Source organism: Anabrus simplex, chromosome X (assembly GCF_040414725.1).
Source record: "Anabrus simplex isolate iqAnaSimp1 chromosome X, ASM4041472v1, whole genome shotgun sequence".
Lineage (NCBI taxonomy): Eukaryota > Metazoa > Arthropoda > Insecta > Orthoptera > Tettigoniidae > Anabrus > Anabrus simplex.
The window spans coordinates 154,726,269-154,747,125 of NC_090279.1; the positions used below are offsets into that span (position 1 = coordinate 154,726,269).

At 40.4% G+C, this 20,857-nt stretch overlaps 1 protein-coding gene across 1 annotated transcript in view; it reads left to right on the forward strand.

Moving 5' to 3' along the window:
• The window catches only part of LOC136886066 (protein yellow), a 76,218-nt gene that overhangs the window by 26,046 nt on the left and 29,315 nt on the right, over positions 1–20,857 (forward strand). Inside the window, exon 2 of the mRNA XM_067158797.2 lies at positions 10,273–10,561. Within this exon, the coding sequence (XP_067014898.2) occupies positions 10,288–10,561 (274 nt within the window). The 5' untranslated portion in view covers positions 10,273–10,287. The remainder of the gene's footprint in view (positions 1–10,272; positions 10,562–20,857) is intronic.

Here is a 20,857-nt window from a genome sequence, read left to right on the forward strand (position 1 = left end):
CGAAACGGTTGAGCCAGTTTTCAGGCCTAAAAACGTTCGCGAGATTTTGGGGTAAAGTAGACAAAATATTATCATCGCCGGTTTAGAACCTAGCTTTCTGAGCCCAAGTTGGCAGGTTCGAGCCGGTGCTCAAATACGTCCAGCGGCACATTAAATAACTCCCGTAGGAAAGAATCCAGACACCTCAGCGTCTCCGAAAATCGTGCAAGTACTTAGTGGGACGTAAGGCCATTATTATTATTATTATTATTATTATTATTATTATTATTATTATTATTATTATTATTATTATTTTCGATGCATTCTAAACGCGATCACAAGTGGAAATAGGACACTCGGTTGTGATTTCGACCTATTATGGAGTTTTTATTTAGCTTTTCCTGAAATGTCAATCAATACTGATCTGCATTTAGGGCAGTCGCCCAGGTGGCAGATTTCCTATCTGTTGTTTTCCTAGCCTTTTCCTAAATGATTTCAAAGAATGGAAATTTATTGAACATCTCCCTTGGTAAATTATTCCAATCCCTAACTCCCCTTCCTATAAATGAATATTTGCCCCAGTTTGTCCTCTTGAATTCCAACTTTATCTTCATATTGTGATCTTTCCTACTTTTATAAACGCTACTCAAACTTATTTGTCTACTAATGTCATTCCACGCCATCTCTCCGCTGACAGCTCGGAACATACCACTTAGTCGAGCAGCTCTTCTTCTTTCTCTCAATTCCTCCCAACCCACACTTTGTAACATTTTTGTAACGCTACTCTTTTGTCGGAAATCACTCAGAACAAATCGAGCTGCTTTTCTTTGGATTTTTTCCAGTTCTTGAATCAAGTTATCCTGGTGAGGGTCCCATTCACTGGAACCATACTCTAGTTGGGGTCTTACCAGAGACTTATATGCCCTCTCCTTTACATCCTTACTACAACCCCTAAATACCCTCATAACCATGTGCAGAGATCTGTACCCTTTATTTACAATCCCATTTATGTGATTACCCCAATGAAGATCTTTCCTTATATTAACACCTAGATACTTACAATGATCCCCAAAAGGAACTTTCACCCCATCAACGCAGTAATTAAAACTGAGAGGGCTTTTCCTATTTGTGAAACTCACTACCTGACTTTTAACCCCGTTTATGAACATACCATTGCCTGCTGTCCACCTCACAACATTTTCGAGGTCACGCTGCAATTGCTCACAATCTTGTAACTTATTTATCACTCTATAGAGAATAACATCCTCCGCAAAAAGCCTTACCTCCGATTTGCTTTAAGATTTTAACTTGTAAAATGATTTCTGTTAATAGAAAGGTAGGGTGGTAAATTATATGATTGAAGAGAACTGGAAAAATGCTTGCAATATTTTTTACAATTTGCTTTACGTCTCAACGACACAGATAGGTCTTACGGCGACGATGGGATAGGAAAGGGCTAGGAGTGGGAAGGAAGTGTCCATGGGCTTAATTAAGGTACAGCCCCAGCATTTGTCTGGTGTAAGAATGGGAAACCACGGAAAACCATCTTCGGGGCTGCTGACATTGGGGTTTGAACCCACTATTTTCCGAAAGCAAGCTTACAGCTGCGTGGCCCTAACCGCACGGCCAACTCGTTCTGTCAATAATTTATTATGCTTGTATATAGTCCTATATGGCATAAGGAATAATAATATCGACGAAAGTAAAGCACTCAGATGTTCACACGGTGTCGCACATCTAGTCTCTAAATTGTAAAAATCTGGTGAGGTATGAATGTGGATTGGTACACGTATCGTACGAAGGGAAAGCAACAAACTGTATATAGAGAAAATATATTTAATAGCTGTTAATATTATAAATACACTCAAAAAGTGAAAACGGAACATAATTCCAGTCTATCATGCACATCTTTTTTTTTTTTTTTTTTTTTTTTTTTTTTTGTACCAATTTGCTTTACGTCGCATTGACACAGATAAGTCTTACGGCGACTATGGGGCAGGAAAGGGCTAGGAGTGGGAAGGAAATGACTGTGGCCTTAATTAAGGTATAGCCCCAGCATTTGCCTCGTCTAAAATTCTGAAACCATCTTCAGGGCTACTGACAGTGGGGTTCAAACCCACTGTCTCCCGAATGAAAGCCTGCAGCCACTCACTCGGTACCATGCACATGATTTTTCTGGATATTCGCTTTCAAAGGCATGGCCATTCAGTGAAAGGAAAATGTTATCCCTTATATTTCCTAAACATGAATTTCAGTCTTCAGGGTAAGATCTAAAGAGTCTCGTTCACGCCGACAGGGGAATCAGTGGCGAAGACAGCCCAAGTAGGCCAATTCACATGACAATGAGTGTCACGCAAAGTATTATTTTATACGCAAGGAAATGAATTCAAGGAAAATACCTGTGAAATGGTACTCCATTGCCCTATATGCACATTGCACAGACACTGGCATTTTCTTTCAGAAAAGTATATACTTCAACTTATTGGGAAGCTCTAGTAGTTAATCACACTAACCACTACACCACAGAGGCGGACCTCGTTATTTTATAATGAAAGAATACCCTCTCCCCCAGACAGTTTAGTGGGGAGGAACCTTCAAGATAAATTCGTCGGTGGGGGACGAACCCTCCCTTACCCCCCGTGATTTCACACCCTGTCCCCCTTCCCCATTTATCTTACCAGATTATTCAGATCACGAAATGAATTAATGTTACAGAAAGACATGGTTAAAAAAGAGAAAGACTGCAGAAAATTACGATATTCTTTGAAAGATTAAATACGTACTTTATCCATTTCAGTCATTTCACCATTGTGAAATTTTATATACTGTAATAATAAAATATTGTGAAAAAGAAAGAGAGATTTTAAGAAAAATTCTCGGACCATAAAAACTGTACTAACACATACCGATTACGCAGTATCAAAGCAGTATATAAAACATGCACCAGGATTTCATATACAGTACGCAAACGAAGGGTTAAATTCTTTGGACATATTTCAAGAATACCCGACGATATCTCGCTAAGATTTCCTAAAACCATTTCAACAAACCGAATAGGGAAAGGAACTCTTATGACAAATGGTTTGTTAACCCAAAGAAGGAAATGAACATCATGGTTCGAGACATCCACAAGATAACGACTTTCAGGAACAAAATCCACACATCTGAGACATTCCTAGAGCCGGAAACAGCGAAGTAGAAGAAACAACATTGGACGGCTGAAAATAAAGAAGCTGTAAGCAAGAGAATGAAGGAAGAGTTATTTACGTGGTCCACAGTTGCCAAAATCGATTATGAATGAAGAATGTTGCAAAACTAAAGTACAGAAAATTAAAAAAAAAAAAAAAACCCTCCTCGACAGCCCTGAAAATGGCTGGACATGGTCGGCCACTGTCAATCACTTGCTTCTTCACGAAAGTGATGAAAATCTAGTGTTTAATGATTGTTTTACTATGCTTTCACTACCCATATTAAAACATTTAAACCTCCACGAATCATCATCATCATCATCATCTGTTTACCATCCAGGGTCGGCTTTTCCCTCGGACACAGCGAGGGATCCCACCTCTACCGCCTCAAGGGCAGTGTCCTGGAGCTTCAGACTCTTGGTCGGGGATACAACTGGGGAGAATGACCAGTACCTCGCCCAGGCGGCCTCACCTGCTATGCTGAACAGGGGCCTTGTGGAGGGATGGGAAGATTGGAAGGGAGGGAAGGAAGCAGCCGTGGCCTTATGTTAGGGACCATCCCGGCATTCGCCTGGAGGAGAAGTGGGAAACCACGGAAAACCACTTCCAGGATGGCTGAAGTGGGAATCGAACCCACCTCTACTCAGTTGACCTCCCGAGGCTGAGTGGACCCCGTTCCAGCCCTCATACCACTTTTCAAATTTCGTGGCAGAGCCGGGAATCGAACCCGGGCCTCCGGGGGTGGCAGCTAATCACGCTAACCACTACACCACAGAGGCGGACACGGAACACGAATACAAACTGAAACAACGCCTTGGTCAGGTTTAGCAAGCAGGAGGCAAGTGTACCGAGAGCGCATGTGCGCATGCGCGATTCCAGCAAGTGAAGCTGCCGAGTTATTGGAAACAGAACCATCGCCTTGGCGGCGTGGTATACTCCCTGCTATGTAAACGTATACACTAAGGCCCGGTTGTATAAAACTTTTGATCTGAGTTTAAAGAGGAAAAATGGCTGCCAGTCAAGTTGAACTTCGATTTTCCGTTGTATAAACGCTAATCTAAGATCGTCTCGTCTTGATCTAAGTTCAGATTTGACTGCCGAATATTCGTCGGTTAATCTCCTTGAACTTAGATCATTATCATTCATATTAAACATTGAACTAGACCTGAAGACTTGAGAGTGTTTCCTTGTATCGTATCTGCGTAAGAATACCGTACCTTAATAATATCGAGGTGCGTTATAAATATATTGAATGCTAGCAGTTAAATAATATTGCTAAAGATCGCTCGATTTTTTCAGAAGTGAGGTTATGTGAATATCATATAAACAATAGCCTACTGCTATACCAACATGTTGTTACTTAGTTTTCTATTATGTTTCAAGTTTACAAAACAAAGCATATATATTTTCTTTCGCAGGAATGTCAGATTATCCCGACTTTTCGTCTGATGAAGAGTTGATTTTACAACGAGCTCCTCGCGTCTTTCGGCACAGACGGAATCCGATTATTGAATTGTGTGAAATGTTCAAAATAAGATTTCGTTTATCGAAAGATGTTGTGGAACGACTGGAACTAAAGTTAAGGGACACACTACAAAAACCTAGTCAAATAAATGATCCCCTGTCACCCATGTATATGTTCCTAACAACTCTTAGGTTTTATGCTACAGTAAGTTTTCAAATGGTTGTTGGAGAGCTCTTTAACATTGACAAGTCAACGGCTTTATCTTTCAACTTTGATGTCACCATATAGATTCTTTTATTTTCTATTATATGTTTGTACCATGACAGTACAATATCCACCAGATCGCCCTTTTCTTTCTGTGTGAAGTTCCTTCCATGTTTACTTCGCGAGATTACAATATTATCTTCTTCCCCCTCTTCGACAGTCACGGCAATTTCGTACTTCATTTGTTGACAGTCACGGCCAGGTCAATCCCACTATTTAAGTATTATCCAACGGGCCGAGCTATTTCGTATTTCATTTGTTTTGCGGTGTTGCCACGTCCAATTTTTTGAACTCCGATTACATTTGAACTATACATGTGTAAACCGAGTTCAGTTTTATACAACGCGATGAAGTCGTAATCTCAGTTCATTTTCAGAACTAAGTTCTTAATTGATCTCCAGTCAGATGTCTTTATACAACCGGGCCTAAGGGTACAACCTTGCTCTTTCTCTCCTGTTAACACTGAAGGCTATTTTATTATTTTCTAACTGTTGTTGGGTTCGACTCAGTGTCGCTAACCTTACAGTTTAAGGATCCTACTTGCCGATACGACGTCTTACAGGTACTGTTAATCCGGCACGTTGACACTATACAGTCATCGTCACTTGCGAGAGTTACGTGTTGTCACTGCAGTATTGAGAAAATTATTCGTGTTACATTTTCGGGTATAAATAATGCATATTTTCTTTTTCTGTAGGATTGTATATCTGTTTGCGTAATACCAGGTAAACAGAATGGTGGCATGTTCGAGTAAGGCATTTAGGCTAATAACGTATAGTTGGGCCCACGAGATTTGATGTCTGACATTTAGCGCCACCGGGGAGAAAAAGTTGACTAACGCTGCTCGAAAATGGTCTGTTGCTATGGCAACGATAACAGCGATGCCACATTTAAAGAAGGTATCGCCACGTGGGTTGGCTTGCTCTCAGTCGCGTTTGTGATATTATTCGGAGTGGTACTGTGTTAGTTGTTGCTTGTTTATGTAATAATTTAAGTGTTTGTTTCCTGAATATTATTTTTGTGGTTAGTTTATTGTTTTGTAAGTTAATCAGAGGCTAGTTGTACAGTTCTATTCTCTATTTGACATGTGCATTTGTTGAGGTTATTGTCAGTTTAGTGAACATGAAATCTCATATTTGTCGGCAATGACGTGCTTTGTATTAAATACCGGGTTTATTAGGACGAACTTAGGAACGGGTCAAAGTTTATTGAATTGCATTAGGCCAACATAGTTGATTAACTATTCAGCTTTATGAAAGGGTGATATGTCGCAGTTTGAGGTAACTATGACAACGCAGCGTACTACGTAGTTGCGCCTTTCGACGCTCAAATGTCAGACTTCAACTCTCGTGGGTTCAACTATAGTTTGTGTAAAATGACGAACGCAGTATTTTAATAATACGGTCTTATTTCGTCCAGTTCGTATGTATGTAGGATGTAAAAGAAAGAAAAATTCTCCAAGAACTCCTCCGAAAAGGAAAGCAACGTCACTTCCTCTATAGAGATCAGTTCAGTTGAAATGGATGAATATTTCGTAATCAACTTAACCTAACCTAACCTAACCTTGTCTTGTCACGACTTAGCCTTTGTGTGTTCTTATCAACTTACGGCATACTCACATGTAATATATTTGCTTGTGTCTATTATTACAGCGTAGTTTCACTTCAGTCCGACGCTAAAGACGCTGATTTTCGTAATCCACTAGATGAAGCACCGGCTGACTGCAGTGCTACCACAACAAACCAAATAACAGAAAAATTCCTTCTAAATATACCCAAGATATTGTTAAGTGAATAATATTAGCATTAAGTTAAAAGTATTTTATTGAGGAACTGTACTTATTCACTTTTTCACCTAAAGTCTAATAATTTGGCCACCCTCTGTTACTACAGTAAACAAATGAGGTATAATACCTTCTTATTTTTATTTCGATTTTATTTGGGCGTTGACACACATCTTACACACCCTGAGAAAACGCCATTGCTGGCTGTACAGTATGGTCCACTCTGGCCAGGCAGCCATAATGAAATACAGTCGAAATCCGTTCTAACAATCCCGAAGTGACCACCAGTCAAAGGTTGATATTGCGACTGTCGCACAAAACGATTTTTTATATTTTGCTAAAAATATCATATACTTTTAGGTGACTGCGCACTTACATGGTTAATTAACAGAATTAAGTTAAAACTTCAGAAAACGTACCGATAACTGAAATAAGTACTGTATTTTACAGGAACTAGTCGTATTTAGGAAAGGATGTAAACTAACAACGTCCGCTTTCGCAGAGTTAGCAGTTTCAGATACCTAGGTGTAACCTTGTAGACCAGACGTCATCACGTAGTTACTCCAGGGAGCCGGTGTTACTTGCTCCGCTCGGGACGGGTGTTGATCACGTGACAAGACAGAGCAGTCAGGCGGGTTGCATACCGTGGCCGTACTGTACTTGCGCCACTGGCCTTCAGTACATACTACGTCATGCACTTCCTCTACTTGCTCGCTAAGCTCCTGTCGTTCCTCGAGAGCGGGGAGCAAACTGGCTGCGAAGGCATTTCGCTCTCGATTGACGATGCCTGTTGTAGACCACTTTCAGCAGTTTCAGGATCCATATAAGAGCTAGCATGATTGCAGCTCTGAAAGCGATGAATGACATTGAGAACATCGCAAAAATTGCAGTAGAGACAGCCATGGTGCTCTTTCGGGTTACCAGTGTTAACCTAATAGGGTGAGATCATAGGAGAAATTCGGAGTGTGAAGCAATTACAAAATCTGGAAAAGATAAAATTCAGGCAACTGAAGCAAGTCCTGATTGTACTACAAGATCTCGACTTGTATATGAGCTTGCGAGAGAAACTTTTCTTATTGAGGACCTGAGATACAATCTCACTTTACCAGGAGGTGCAGATAAGATAAAATGATGCAAAAACTAAGAGACGACTTCTACTTAACGGAGGTCATGACGGATCGGAAATGGATGGAAACGGGCTACCAACTGAGACATATAGTTACGAGATTGGCTGTTCACGGCTTCCACTTCAAGATGTGTAAAGACAAAGTACTTCATGAACCAAACATAAACTGTGTGTGTGTGTACGCTATGTGACCAAGAATGTGAAAGATGTCATATCCAGAAGTGTTCCTCGAGGCCCTGTTCGGTTAGTGAGTTTATCAAGGACTAACACTTAAGCAGAGCGAATCAGTCGTCACGTTGAAAATGAAAACCTACAACCTGTTTTCCACTCAGTGACCGGGTCGGAGATGAAATGAATGAAGCTCCATCTTGCGGCGAGGATAGGAACTGTGCCGGCTGCCGAGGCCTCTCGCACTCTTCTGGGGCAATGATTAATGACTGACAGATGAAATGAAATGATAGTGGAGAGTGCTGATGGAGAAAAACCTGTCCCGCCTCCACTTTGTCCAGCACAAATCTCACATGGAGTGACCGGGATTTGAACCACAGAACCCAGCGATGAGAGGCCGGCGCTGCTGCTGCCTGAGCCACGGAGGTATAATCGTCACTTTATTGTATCTAATTGTGGTCCTTTATGCACATTGTGCGCAATAAAATTATTATTATTATTATTATTATTATTATTATTATTATTATTATTATTATTATTATTATTTTACAGGACATTGTTCTTTGTTGCTTAAACCCTCTCAGTAATGATTCTTCAATATATTTGTGCTCAGATGATCTGGCCCGCTTGATTTTAAAATAATTTTCTTCGAAAAGAGACTAATTTCTCTCTGTCCTTCCAAATTGTAGAAATCATTCAGTGTGATACACCCAATTCGTTCCTGATGTTGACGTTTGTTTCCCCATTTTCTTATCGCCATATGGGTATCATATCCGTTCAATATTAAACACTTTCCTTTTCTTTTGCAGCATCTTGTCTTGACTATTTAACAGACTCATTTGTAAAGCGTTACATTGTTGTCAGCAATTCCGAAATACGTAACAAACAAAAATCAACATTGGACGTTATAGCCGATACATTTCTCCAAAAATGTGATCAAAATACATTTTTTAATACGCAGTAGCGGTGCTAAGAAGCTCTGCCACCACCACCTGCAATAATTGAAAAGTGGCCCTTCGTTTCCTGATAAGGAAAGTTACAATTTATTTCGTAGTACAAGGTTGTATATTATTACAATGAACAGCAATGTTAATAGTAACATTAATTTACACAACATGGTTTTCAAATCCGAAGGAATTGAAAATAATACACTTATACGATTTCCTGCTGCCATTTCTTGATGGATACAGTACTTTTGTATCCATCTCTTGGCACAGGCCGGAATAAAGTGTAGCTTTCACCTAAGTCCCAGTCTCATCCATGGCTGTGACAATATGGAAGCTGCTGGGGTATGAGTGGTGCTGAGTAATGACATTCAGAGCACGACTAGTGCATCTGAGTGTTATGGAAGGTGTTGCTCATAGGGTCAGTCATGCTGCAATAGCACTTTCTGACCCAGTGAGGAAAGCAATGGCAAACTACCTCACTCCTCGTCTTGCCTAGTACGCCTCATTTTGGTACTGCCATTGGTTTTTGCGGTTTTCTTATAACCGCATAAACTTTGGTGGTGCTATTTGAGGATCCAACCAGCTTCTGGGCTGATGACCTAATAGACAGACACACTTATATGACACACACACACACACACACACACACACACACACACACACACACACACACACACACACACACACACACACACAAGAAATGTATATTCCAATTATAGTAACCAAAACACGCTGACCGTCAAATATTAAAAAAAATATTCTCTTTCCTTTGGAGCAAGTCATTCACTACTATTTAAAACTCAACCGTTCATTGTAGGCCTACTTAGCTACACTGACTGCCGAGAGTTATAAACGGGCTCCAGACTTCAGTATTGAAAGATTTAATAAAGAGGATGTCTTTGTTATCGCTGACTGCTCGGTTCTCAGAACTTCAAAAGCCTTGTTGATTGTTGTGAGTGGAAGCAAGGGATGGAACAGGTTGGGAAACCCACATTCTTTCAGAAATAACTACCATACTCCTATTGATGAAAGAAGCTCTGCACTACGACGGCCTAAGTTTGGAATAAACCTCTGTAATACAAATAATACTGTGTTGTGTGCTGTAGCTTTATCAATATGTAAAATCAGCTACTGAATTAAGAAACAGTCATCATCCCTCCCCGTCCTGCGGAGTCCTTGTCGCCGCGACTGTTTATACGATACGTCGTACTAATTTTTTTAAAAAATACGATGTTTATACCGGATTTAGACGGGACAATTAGATTTCGCCGTTAGTTAAAAGCGATGTCGCAAAAAAAAAAAAAAAAAAACAGTTTCAATTGTATTTACTGAAATATTTTCTTCATTTACAGTTCTGCTGCCAGGCCATGAAGCTCACCACCGCCTGTCAGGTACTGCTGTCCCTCGTAGCAACGGTCTGGGCTAGGAACACCCGACTGACGGAAATCTTCGCATGGAACGAGGTGGACTACGCGTATTCTTCCCCAGAGGCGAGACAGGAGGCCAAGCTCAAGGAGTTGTTTATCCCCGCCAACAATCTGCCACTGGGGTTGGACGTGGCTGGGGACAGGCTGTTCGTGACGGTCCCAAGATGGAAGTCTGGTGTCCCCTCCACTCTCAACTTCATCAAGCTCGATAATGGTATGCATGAAATGGAGACCTGTGTATATTATCTTAAAGGCTTTCATATTTTTCACCACTGCACTTGTACATAAAAATCTGTCCTCAGCGGAAAACCAAGGGACTGGACATTTTTTCCGCAGTATACAGGATCCCGGTTCATAAATGTGGTTAAATCTTCTATCTATACATTAAAAAAATTATGAAAACTAAAGTCAGTCAGTCCGGCCATTCTATCCGGTCGATTTCCTTCATCTTTATTTAATTGAAAGGTATTCATGCACAGATTTGTCATCAGGTACTGTAAATCACTTAACTTCCACCTTCCTCAAATTATTTGATTTTTTTCAATGCTTTGTCTCTTTGAAGCAATCATATCTTTGGTTCTAATTGAGGTACATTCAGAGTTCATTTTGGCCTAAGAACACTCAGTGGATCAAGCTCTTTCATTTCAGCTCTTAACTATTCAAATTGGTTGATTCTGAGGGAAGTTATGAGTGCACATTCAGTTTGACGCCTCATTTCTTCAACATTTTTTCTCATAGAAGCAATCATATCTTTCGTTCTAATTTAGGTACGCAATTCGTTTTGGTCTAAAACACTCAGTGGATCAACCGCTTTCTTTTGAGGTAATAACTACTTAAATTGGTAGATTCTGATAAAAGTTATGAGTAAATTTGTCTCCATGACGAAGATTTTTGAAGGGCTTTTTAACAGTTCGGCGCGTAGTGTCGTTCCAATGAACGTTTAATTCAATTTCTTTGTGTGATGTATTGTCAAGTGTTTTGTTGACATAATATTACATTCTATTACCACAGCAGATCATGTGCTTTATTTCATTAACTCGAAACTTTGCGAATACATCCGTGAGGATAATAACGAACAACACCATACTTTGTACAGTGCGGGCGGAGCCAGCGGGAAACTGCTAGTATATATAAAAATGAATGTTTGTTTGTTTGTATGTCTCGAATGGACTCAAAAACTACTGGAGCGATCTGGCTGAAAATATTGCAATTTGTTCTTATTACTCCCGGGAGGGTTTAGGAAGAGGATTGAACGAAATCTGATGGGTAGTTCGGCATAGGGGGTGAGCAAGGTGAAAAAAAAAAAAAAAAAAGGAAATAGGGGAAGGTAAGTAAACCGCATGACAAATCTGATCAGTGGGTTGCCTAGCCAACAGTATGTGAAGGTTATGATGATAACAATGAAAAGTCCAAGATCAGTCCCCATAAGGTGTGAGAAGGAGTGAAGAAAGAAAATATATAAAATGACAGAGATTACGGGTGAATGTTTCAGCATAACTCTCAACTAAACTACATACACATATAACTTACTATCCGAAAAAATTACGGTAGGGGCAAGAAACCCTTAGCACCCCTGAAGGAAGGGGTGTAATGTAAAAATCCGAAAAATGAGCGATATTAGTGGCGAATTCATAGTCTTTGGGGTAGTTGAGATGAATTGTGACACTCTGGATGCCGTTTGAGCCAAATTTCATTCCGAATCGGGACTGGGGTTAGAAGGAGTGGAAGGAATGCCCAAAATGACCGAGATGATGAATGTACTTGTGCATGTTCCAGCATAACTCTCAACCAAACATGATACTCATATGACTTACTGTTTGGGAAAGATAACTGTAGGGTAAGACACCCCTACGGGCGGGTGTGGAAAGGGGGTGAAATATTACAATAATAGAAAACGACCAATGTTATAAGTGAAAACGATGTATGTTAATAAATATCGTTTTTCTTTTGCCTTTAATTAAACAGTTTAGAAAACTCTAACGCGGTTGAATTAATAAACGCGGGCGAAGTCGCGGGCACCTGCTAGTATAACATAAATGTGATAGTGTATACTTCCGGTGGATAATGCAGCAGTATATTTATATGATTTTTATCACACACTTATACAGATGGTCGTTCTGCATCTCTGGGGACGATGTCTGAAGGGTAATTAATTAGCTTATGAAAACACATTGCTCCACCAACAATCATGCTCAGATGGAAAGCCAGCATTTCTAGCTATATCCCGACAACGTACTGTAATTGCAGCAGAGTCTGCCTTATCCCACTCCTCCTACAGGCTTCCCAGAGGCCATTGATAATGCGTGGACGTCTATTTCCTAAGGCCCTTTTTAGCAGTCCAAATGTACAGAAGTCCATGGATGATCCATCGGGTGCCTTCACCGGAATGTCCGTAGAATGAATTGCACGGATTCCAGTTTCCATCTCAACTCTCTCTAAGAACAGACGAGTCGAACAGGAGGTGTGGCTGGATGCTATATCTCGATGTGCCCATACCTGATATTTCCCCCTCCCAAACAGTGGTGGAATATTTGTGTTGTAAATGGGTGTTAAAACCTCTTGCTGATAGTTTGTAGAGTTCACCTTCATATCATTGATGATGATGATGATGCTTGTTGTTTTAAGGGGCCTAACATCGAAGGTCATCGGCCCCTATTCATATTATTAGCCACACGAATCAGCGAACCGGTAGTAGGTCAGCGAGTGTGGAAGGCATTAGTTACGGATGTGTGAGGTTCGCGAGTTTCAGCCAAATTGGAGGTGGAGGTCTTTAAACCCCCTGCTGCTGAGTTGCCATTCTTATTTTCGTGAGTTGCCTCGCAATTCCTTGGCAATCACCGATTATATGGTATTCAGCAGACTCGACCGCGCAGTGATCACGACGGGAGGGCCCACTAGCCATACTACAGTTATTCTCCTGTAAATCTTCAGGCTCCAGCCAGCAGTTAGCACTGCAGTGGGGAGCAATCATCCCTTTATACCATACTCCTACTAGATTTGCCAGTAGCCTCGTGAATCTCTGGCGATTGCCGAATAGCTGGCCAATACCACGCTCCACCGCGCAGTGTTGACTGCGTGAAGGACCCACTATACCAAGTAACTTACCTTTATATATCTATTATTATGCTTATTCTTATTACATTATTATTTTATCTAGAAGAGTAAAGTTGAAGGTGTTCGCCTAGGTTGGGCAATATTATTTCTCTCCATTAAGGATCACTAAAGTAGGAAATACTGTAGATCTGGAGGAAAATAATAATAATAAATAATATTATTAGCGACACGGCGAATGGTTAACTTTCCATCGTAGCAGTATCCAGCGATGATCGTGAAACTCCCTTGAAAACTTTCTTGACATTCTTTATACAATGTGTGATAAACCATTTTTGTCTCTAGGGCGGCAGTAAATCGAGCAGTGTTTGTTATAGTCACCAAGGTATACATATGCTTCGTCTAATGTCACCCCATTTTTCCGCCTGTCTCCTGCCAGATAGCCCTCATACAGCTTTCTTGCGTTAGTTCGACGTTACGAAATGTGACGAGGCAACAGCTTGTGAACTCGTCGCTTATGCCGCTTTTATATTTGCAGCTCCTTGTTGATTATGGTGTTAATTGTTGAAACTGACACCCCCAACTTACGTGTGATACTCCTTTGGGCGGCAGGGCTACCATCTGAGACAAGGGCATTCACTTTCCTCACCATTTCTGGTGTACGGCTGGTGGTGTATTTGCTTACCGTTTCCCCTTTGGAATTAAGCCCCGTCAGCCTTTGCTTTTTTTAATTCAATACAGCACTGATCCTGTTCTTTGGTATCAAGAAATCACGCTTCTTGCACTTTCTTTGGATTGTAGAATAGCTATATTTAGCATCGAAATGGGCTGTATGTAGCCCTCCCAATCCGCTTCGGCATCGGTACAGCTTATTGTTACCACAAGGACGCACACAGGAGATGCTGGCAAATGTGTACACTGTCTTGTTTACAAATTATATACACATTATGGTTAGTCCACACCAAAGTTAATAAACAATGTTAACGAAAACATTTCTCAAGATGTTAATAAACTTTTGTTAACAAACCTCTTTAACATTGTCTCCACAGTCTAGTGATGGGTAGTTCGCGAACGAACTAGTTCTCGGGAACTACTTCACTCCAACGAACTGTGAAGTGTTTACTCGTCTCTCGAGAACTACTTCGCGAACTGTAGGACTTCACGAGTGTGAAGGAATGGGAAGGAACTTGTTCGCGGACGAACTACTTCAGCGGTTGCAGAGTGCTCTGGTGGGAAAATTACACATTTTGAAGTAGTTCGTGAAGTAGTTCTTTCTTGGGAGCGAGAGTGTTGGAGTCTGACGTTTAGCGCCACCGGCAAGGAAAAGGTTGACCAACGCTCAGATGTTATAAATTTATGTTTCAGTCAGGGGATGAAATCATCCCCAAGAAAAGGATTCTCCTGCGTTAGCAAATCCACGTTTAAAACATATCATTTTCAAGTCGACAATATTTAACAGAAATTTTGATTATCTTTGAAAAGAAATGGATTTTTCTTACACTTACATTTCTGAGGGTTTGAGGGCGGGGGGCAGAGTGTGAACTGACATTACCGGTAATAGGAACGTTCACCTCTACAGCATTTATGAATGTTACAGAGAAGTGCACCTGCGTGCTACCTGTTGTCCGCTTTGTGTACTTCCTCGTTCTGGAAAGCTCGCGAAGCGATGAAGCCTTGAGTGAAGGGAATGAGAAAGAACTTGTTCGCGTACGAACTACTTCAGCGGTTGCAGAGTGCTCTGGCGGAAACATTTCACATTTTGAAGTATTTCGCGAAGTAGTTCGTAAAGTAGTTCTTTGTTGGGAGCGAGAGTGAATGAACTAGTTCCCAGAGGTGAACTGCTTCTTCCCATTACTCCACACCAAGTAAACTTTTGTTAACAAACTTCTTTAACATTGTGTCCACACAAAAATATCTGTTTGTGAGGTTACAATGGATAGGGTCAGGAAGAAGAAAATACAGCTGCAGCTTTCATTATTTTAATGAGTGCAATTAGAGAAAAATGAAGACGCAAAGTGTGGCAAAGAAAAATATTGGAAAAGCGTTTAGAATGAAGTTTGGATAGGACACTTAGGCCTATGTCAGAACTTTCAATTCATGATGCAGCAGGCTTTCAAAACTTTCTGAGAATGTCCCCACAAGACTTTCAGTTCTTGTTGATAGTAATTGAGTCTGAAATTGCAAGAAATGATACAAATTTATCGGAATGTCATCTGCATTAATGTTAGACTAAGTATAACTTGAAGATTCCTAGCGACTGGTGACTCCTACCAAGGATCATGTAAGAGTGTAAGAGAAATAGGTACTCCTACACTTCACTTATGTATTTGTATGGTGTATATGAGTTGCTTGCGATTCGACAGTCGATTTCGAAAAATAAATAAAAGTATTGTATTCCGCGCTACGAGTTTGCGTGTTCTAATTGCGTCTTTGCGCATGTGCGAACCGAAATGTTAACGAAAACACGAAATGTTAATGAAAAGTTTCATTCACAAAAGTTAAAGAAATTTTGTTTATCAACATGCTCGAAAAGTTAATGAACACGGTATTTTGTTTATTAACAAAGTTAACGAAAACATCTTGGTGTGGACGCACCTTTACACACACACACACACACACACACACACACACACACACACACACACACACACACACACACACACACACACACACACACACACACACACACACACACACACACACAAATAAACTGCCGTCTTGAACAAAACACTGCTATGAAGAAGAAGAAGAAGAAGAAATAAAAAGACTGCCACAATAGCATGTCAACGTACTACCAACGCAACAACATTCACATACTCGATTAACGACTTGCACTCACAACTCTCACTAAACAACTCAACCCCACTACCTACGACTACCTCTTTATATACGTAGGTCGAGTCATAAGTCATGGCTACTATTTTTTTCTCGCGAACAGGAGACAACACGGAAAATCTAAGATATGCATTTCGAAACGTACGGTATGTACTTACGTATGATGCCACTAGATGGTGTATGTAAACAACAGTGTGGATCTAAGCATGCCCCCCAAGTTCAGTGTGTGAGTGAGAGCGTCAAAAAATGGATGTCAACAAGCAGGAACAACGATCGTATATTAAAATAGCAGTTCTCCGCGGCAGAATTGCACGCCAATGCCATGCAGAGCTGCGGGAAGCATTAGGTGTGCATGCCATGCTCTATAGAACAGTGACAAGGTGGGTGGACATCGTAACAGAATTTCGGAGAGAGGTGTCACACGTTAGCGATACACATGCAGCGAATGGTATTCAGCGCCTGCCCCACCGCTGGCAACGCACAGTGGAAACGTTGGGTGATTATTTTGAAAGTCTGTAACCAGTGGAGACCTGTCCTTTGTACGCAGTCTTGTGTATTTGCTGTCTATACCATAGTAAAACAATGTTTACCAATGACCTGTGTTCTGTCACTTTCCTACGAGAATCTCCCGAAGTCAGAATTTGTCTTCAGGCATAAGTACATGCCCTATATTTCCAAATGCATATCTTAGATTTTCCGTGTTGTCTCCTGTTTGCGAGAAAAAAAAAGTTGCCATGACGTATGACTCGACCCTCGTACATTGCCTTGCCAGGCTTGTACAAGAGTACGACACAGCATGTTTTTTCGTAATTTCTAGAGTTTTTCTGTAACTCTCTAGTGACAAAGATACTCGTACATTGTTCTGGACTATTACCGTATGTTTACAACATTGCCTTGGATTTACACATCATATTTACAGATAATAATAAATTATATAATATTAATTATGTGTTCTTACATTAAATCAATTCTTAGAAATATACATAGGCTACAGCTGACGTGTCGTTAACATAACCTCACAAACAACTCAAAAATAATAAGACCACGATTTGTACCAAATAAAGTCCGTACATAACTACGTAAATAATAATAATACTAATAGACGTAAACAACTTTATAGCCACACTTCTCAAATAATAATAATAATAATAATAATAATAATAATAATAATAATAATAATAATAATAATAATAATAATAATCGAGTTCAATATTTTCATTATTTACCCATGGGTTAGAGAACTGTTTCGAAGTTACACTAGTTACACTTGCATCAAGCTAATGTCACATTCTCAGTACGGACTTGAATCAGCACTCCCCGTTGTGATGTGCTCAAGCTGATAACAGCACCACCAGTGGCCTTCAAACTCGTCACCAGAGATTCCGAACGATCTTCTGTATACACTAGTTCATGAGCTCTAACACAAATCTCTTCTTGCTTAGAACCTCTTCGCATTGCATTGTAGTACAGTACATAAAAGTAAAAGCAAAGTCATCTCCCTACAGGCCATGAAGGCCCTTGGAGGGGTGGAAGGTAAAGGCTTCCACTATCCGTAACCTCGGCACTTGATGGGGTAGAGTGGTTAGCTCTACGCCCGGCCGCCTTTGCCCCCAGGAATTACCCTGGTACTCATTTTTGGTGTAGGCTGAGTGAACCTCAGGGCCATATGCACCTCCGGAAGTGGAAATCTCACTTCTTAAATTTTTCGACTTCCTGACGGGGATTCGAACCCACGTCCTTCCGGGCGAGCCGAGCACGCCTTTACCGCCTCGGCCAGGCAGCCCAGTACAGTACATACACTTATTTAATACACATGACATACTTTATAGAAATAACACCAATGGTAATAAGTAGTACTATCATTTTCTTCTTCCAGTAATTCAGAATAAATTGTACGCCGGACACCACTATCCCTGATTCTCAAATCAGGCGCTGAGATAAAATACGGGACTAGTCATCATTTTCGTGGTATATAAGTTATTACTCTGGTTCTTGTCTTTATATGATTCCGCATCTGTTGATGTTAAAATGGGACTCGTTAAGTAACTCTTTCCCTTTCTAAACCAGCGTTGACATTTTGTGTCATGTGAAAGTGAAGTTTGGGACAGCGATCAAGAATGAAATCTGGTGTCCAAATCAAATTATGAACATATTAGTCTGACTAAATAACCTGGGTTGTTTAGTAATAAAAATCCGTTTATTATCCCTTCCGTGTTACACGATAGCTTTTCTTCTTTTTACAATTTGTTTTACTGTATGTCGCACCGACACAGATAGGTCTTATGGCGACGATAGGATAGGAAAGGCCTAGGAGTGGGAAAGAAGCAGCCGTGGCCTTAATTAAGGTACAGTCCCAGCATTTGTCTGGTTTGAAATTGGGAAACCACGGAAAATCATCTTCGGGGCTGCCGACAGTAAGGTTCGAACCCGTATCTCCCGGATGCAAGCTCACAGCTGCGCGCCAACTCGCCCGGTACATGATTTGTCTTCCCATGGCGCGTCGATTTGTAGCAAAAGATGTTTTGTTATATGAAGCATGTTTATACGGAATGCGTATCCATATGCTTAAATGATTAAAAACATATTTTGCTATAAAACTGTACGAATTTTTTATGTGTTAAACTTTATTTTTGCTAAAATGAGTGTTGTCTGAATTTAAAAAAATGAGACTTGTCAGTCATTTTCTATATTGGTTTCCTAGTATGTGTCTTTATTATTTGATTACACATTTTGGTATATGAGTTTAATCTTCCTAATGAGCAAGTAGGGTTAATTATAAGGTGTAGGAGTATTACTATACAGAATTATATACAACAATTCTACGTCATTTTTCGTTAGCGAAGTAGACTGAATGTTCTGTTTACGTCTGATAGGGCATATCTGTAGCACTTAACGTTACATAAACCTTCTTCTTCATCGTCTTCGTTCTTGTCTTCATCGTCATCCACGGCAATGGCAAAGTCCATTCGTGCCACCGCCAGCCATGATTTAATATGAATAACAAAGACAAATAACAACATGTTTAAATAATTGAGAGGGAGCGATGCAATGATTATGAATCTCAACACTACAAAGCATAGATTGCGCCACTTATGATTTGATATGAATAAGAAAGACAAATAATAACAAGTTGAAATGGTTCATAGCTTACGGTACAATAAATACAGATCTCGTCACTGTAAAGTATAGATTACGCTGTCGTCACTCTTGGAATACATACGACCTCAATAATGGAAACAGAATTATATGTATACAAGAAAAGCAGTAGTATTTGTAAATGGTCCATATCTGAGAGGAACGTAAAAGTCGACATAGTAAGGTGTATATTGTGCTGATGTCAACAGACCTAAAGGCACTTCGCGACCCTAACCTGGGGGCTTACGTCCGCAGACCCTCTTGGCTTGGTTACAGTCCAATGGGTTTGACACTAGTCGGACCTCGGACCTAACTTATCCAGACCAATGATCTGTCACTACCCGGACCTAACGTATCCAGAACAATGGTTTTCTCACTAGCCGGAACTAACGTATCCAGACCAATGGTTTTGTCACTACCCGGACCTAACGTTGTGACTTCCCCTCTCGGAGAACAATCATCGAACGAGAAATGCAACCATTCAAGCTAAGGGCGCCAATCTTTAAGTTGAGGACTTAAAGATAAAAATTTATAATCAAGCTTGGACGGACTCTTATCACAGGGGTGGGGTGATAGTGCACTAATCATTAAGCAGGAGAATTAGAAATCAAAAGGCTAATTAAGGCAGATTGATTAAAGTGAACTAGAAAAATACTATTTATTTTATTTAATATAAATGACGACGGTTTAACGAGAACTGAATTTACAATAGAAAATGAATTTAACAAAAAATTGAATGACTCTACTTCGCGAAAACTTGCAATATCTTTAACTCGTTTGCTCACCATGTAGTCTTGTTCTGCTGGTCCTTGGGAAGCTTCCATCCTTGTAGCGGGAACATCACCGGTCGTCTTTGAGATCTCTTCATCTGCAGCTAAGTACCATTCCTACCTTGCAAATTGCACCTCCCACTAATTGGAAGATGGCTTCATAACTAACACTCCCTATTATGCTCTATCCCATATATTGGAGATAAGCCCTAAGTCATAGTTAGAAGAACCACCTTGGGTTATTTGGAGAGGATACTCAATTAAGAATCCTTCCAACTTTACTGAAAATGTGCTCTGAAGTTTCATTTCTATCTCGATTAATACTACCTATTGACTTAGACTGGTTCAAACCGGTCTTGTAGCCGAGCTGTACGTACTTCCTGATGAGAGTGGTTATACACCCCTCATTCAGAATTTCTAAGTACCACGTCGTGGTAAATGAAGTAATTAATGTAGAATACGAATGCAGAATCAAACGAAGAATCCGAAGAATCAAGTAGAATGCAGAAGAGACCAGCCAAGAGCTCCAACACGCCCTTTTATAACCTTCTCTGGCGCTAATTACAGGTCGCTACACGTGGTCCAATCAGATGACACGTCTCTCCCCACTCCAGATATTAGAGTTGACGGGTCTTAACCCTGATATCAACTGTTCTTCTATTAGTCCTTTCACTCAGTATCCATGGCAACATGACGCTCCTTTGAAAATATAGGCGGTG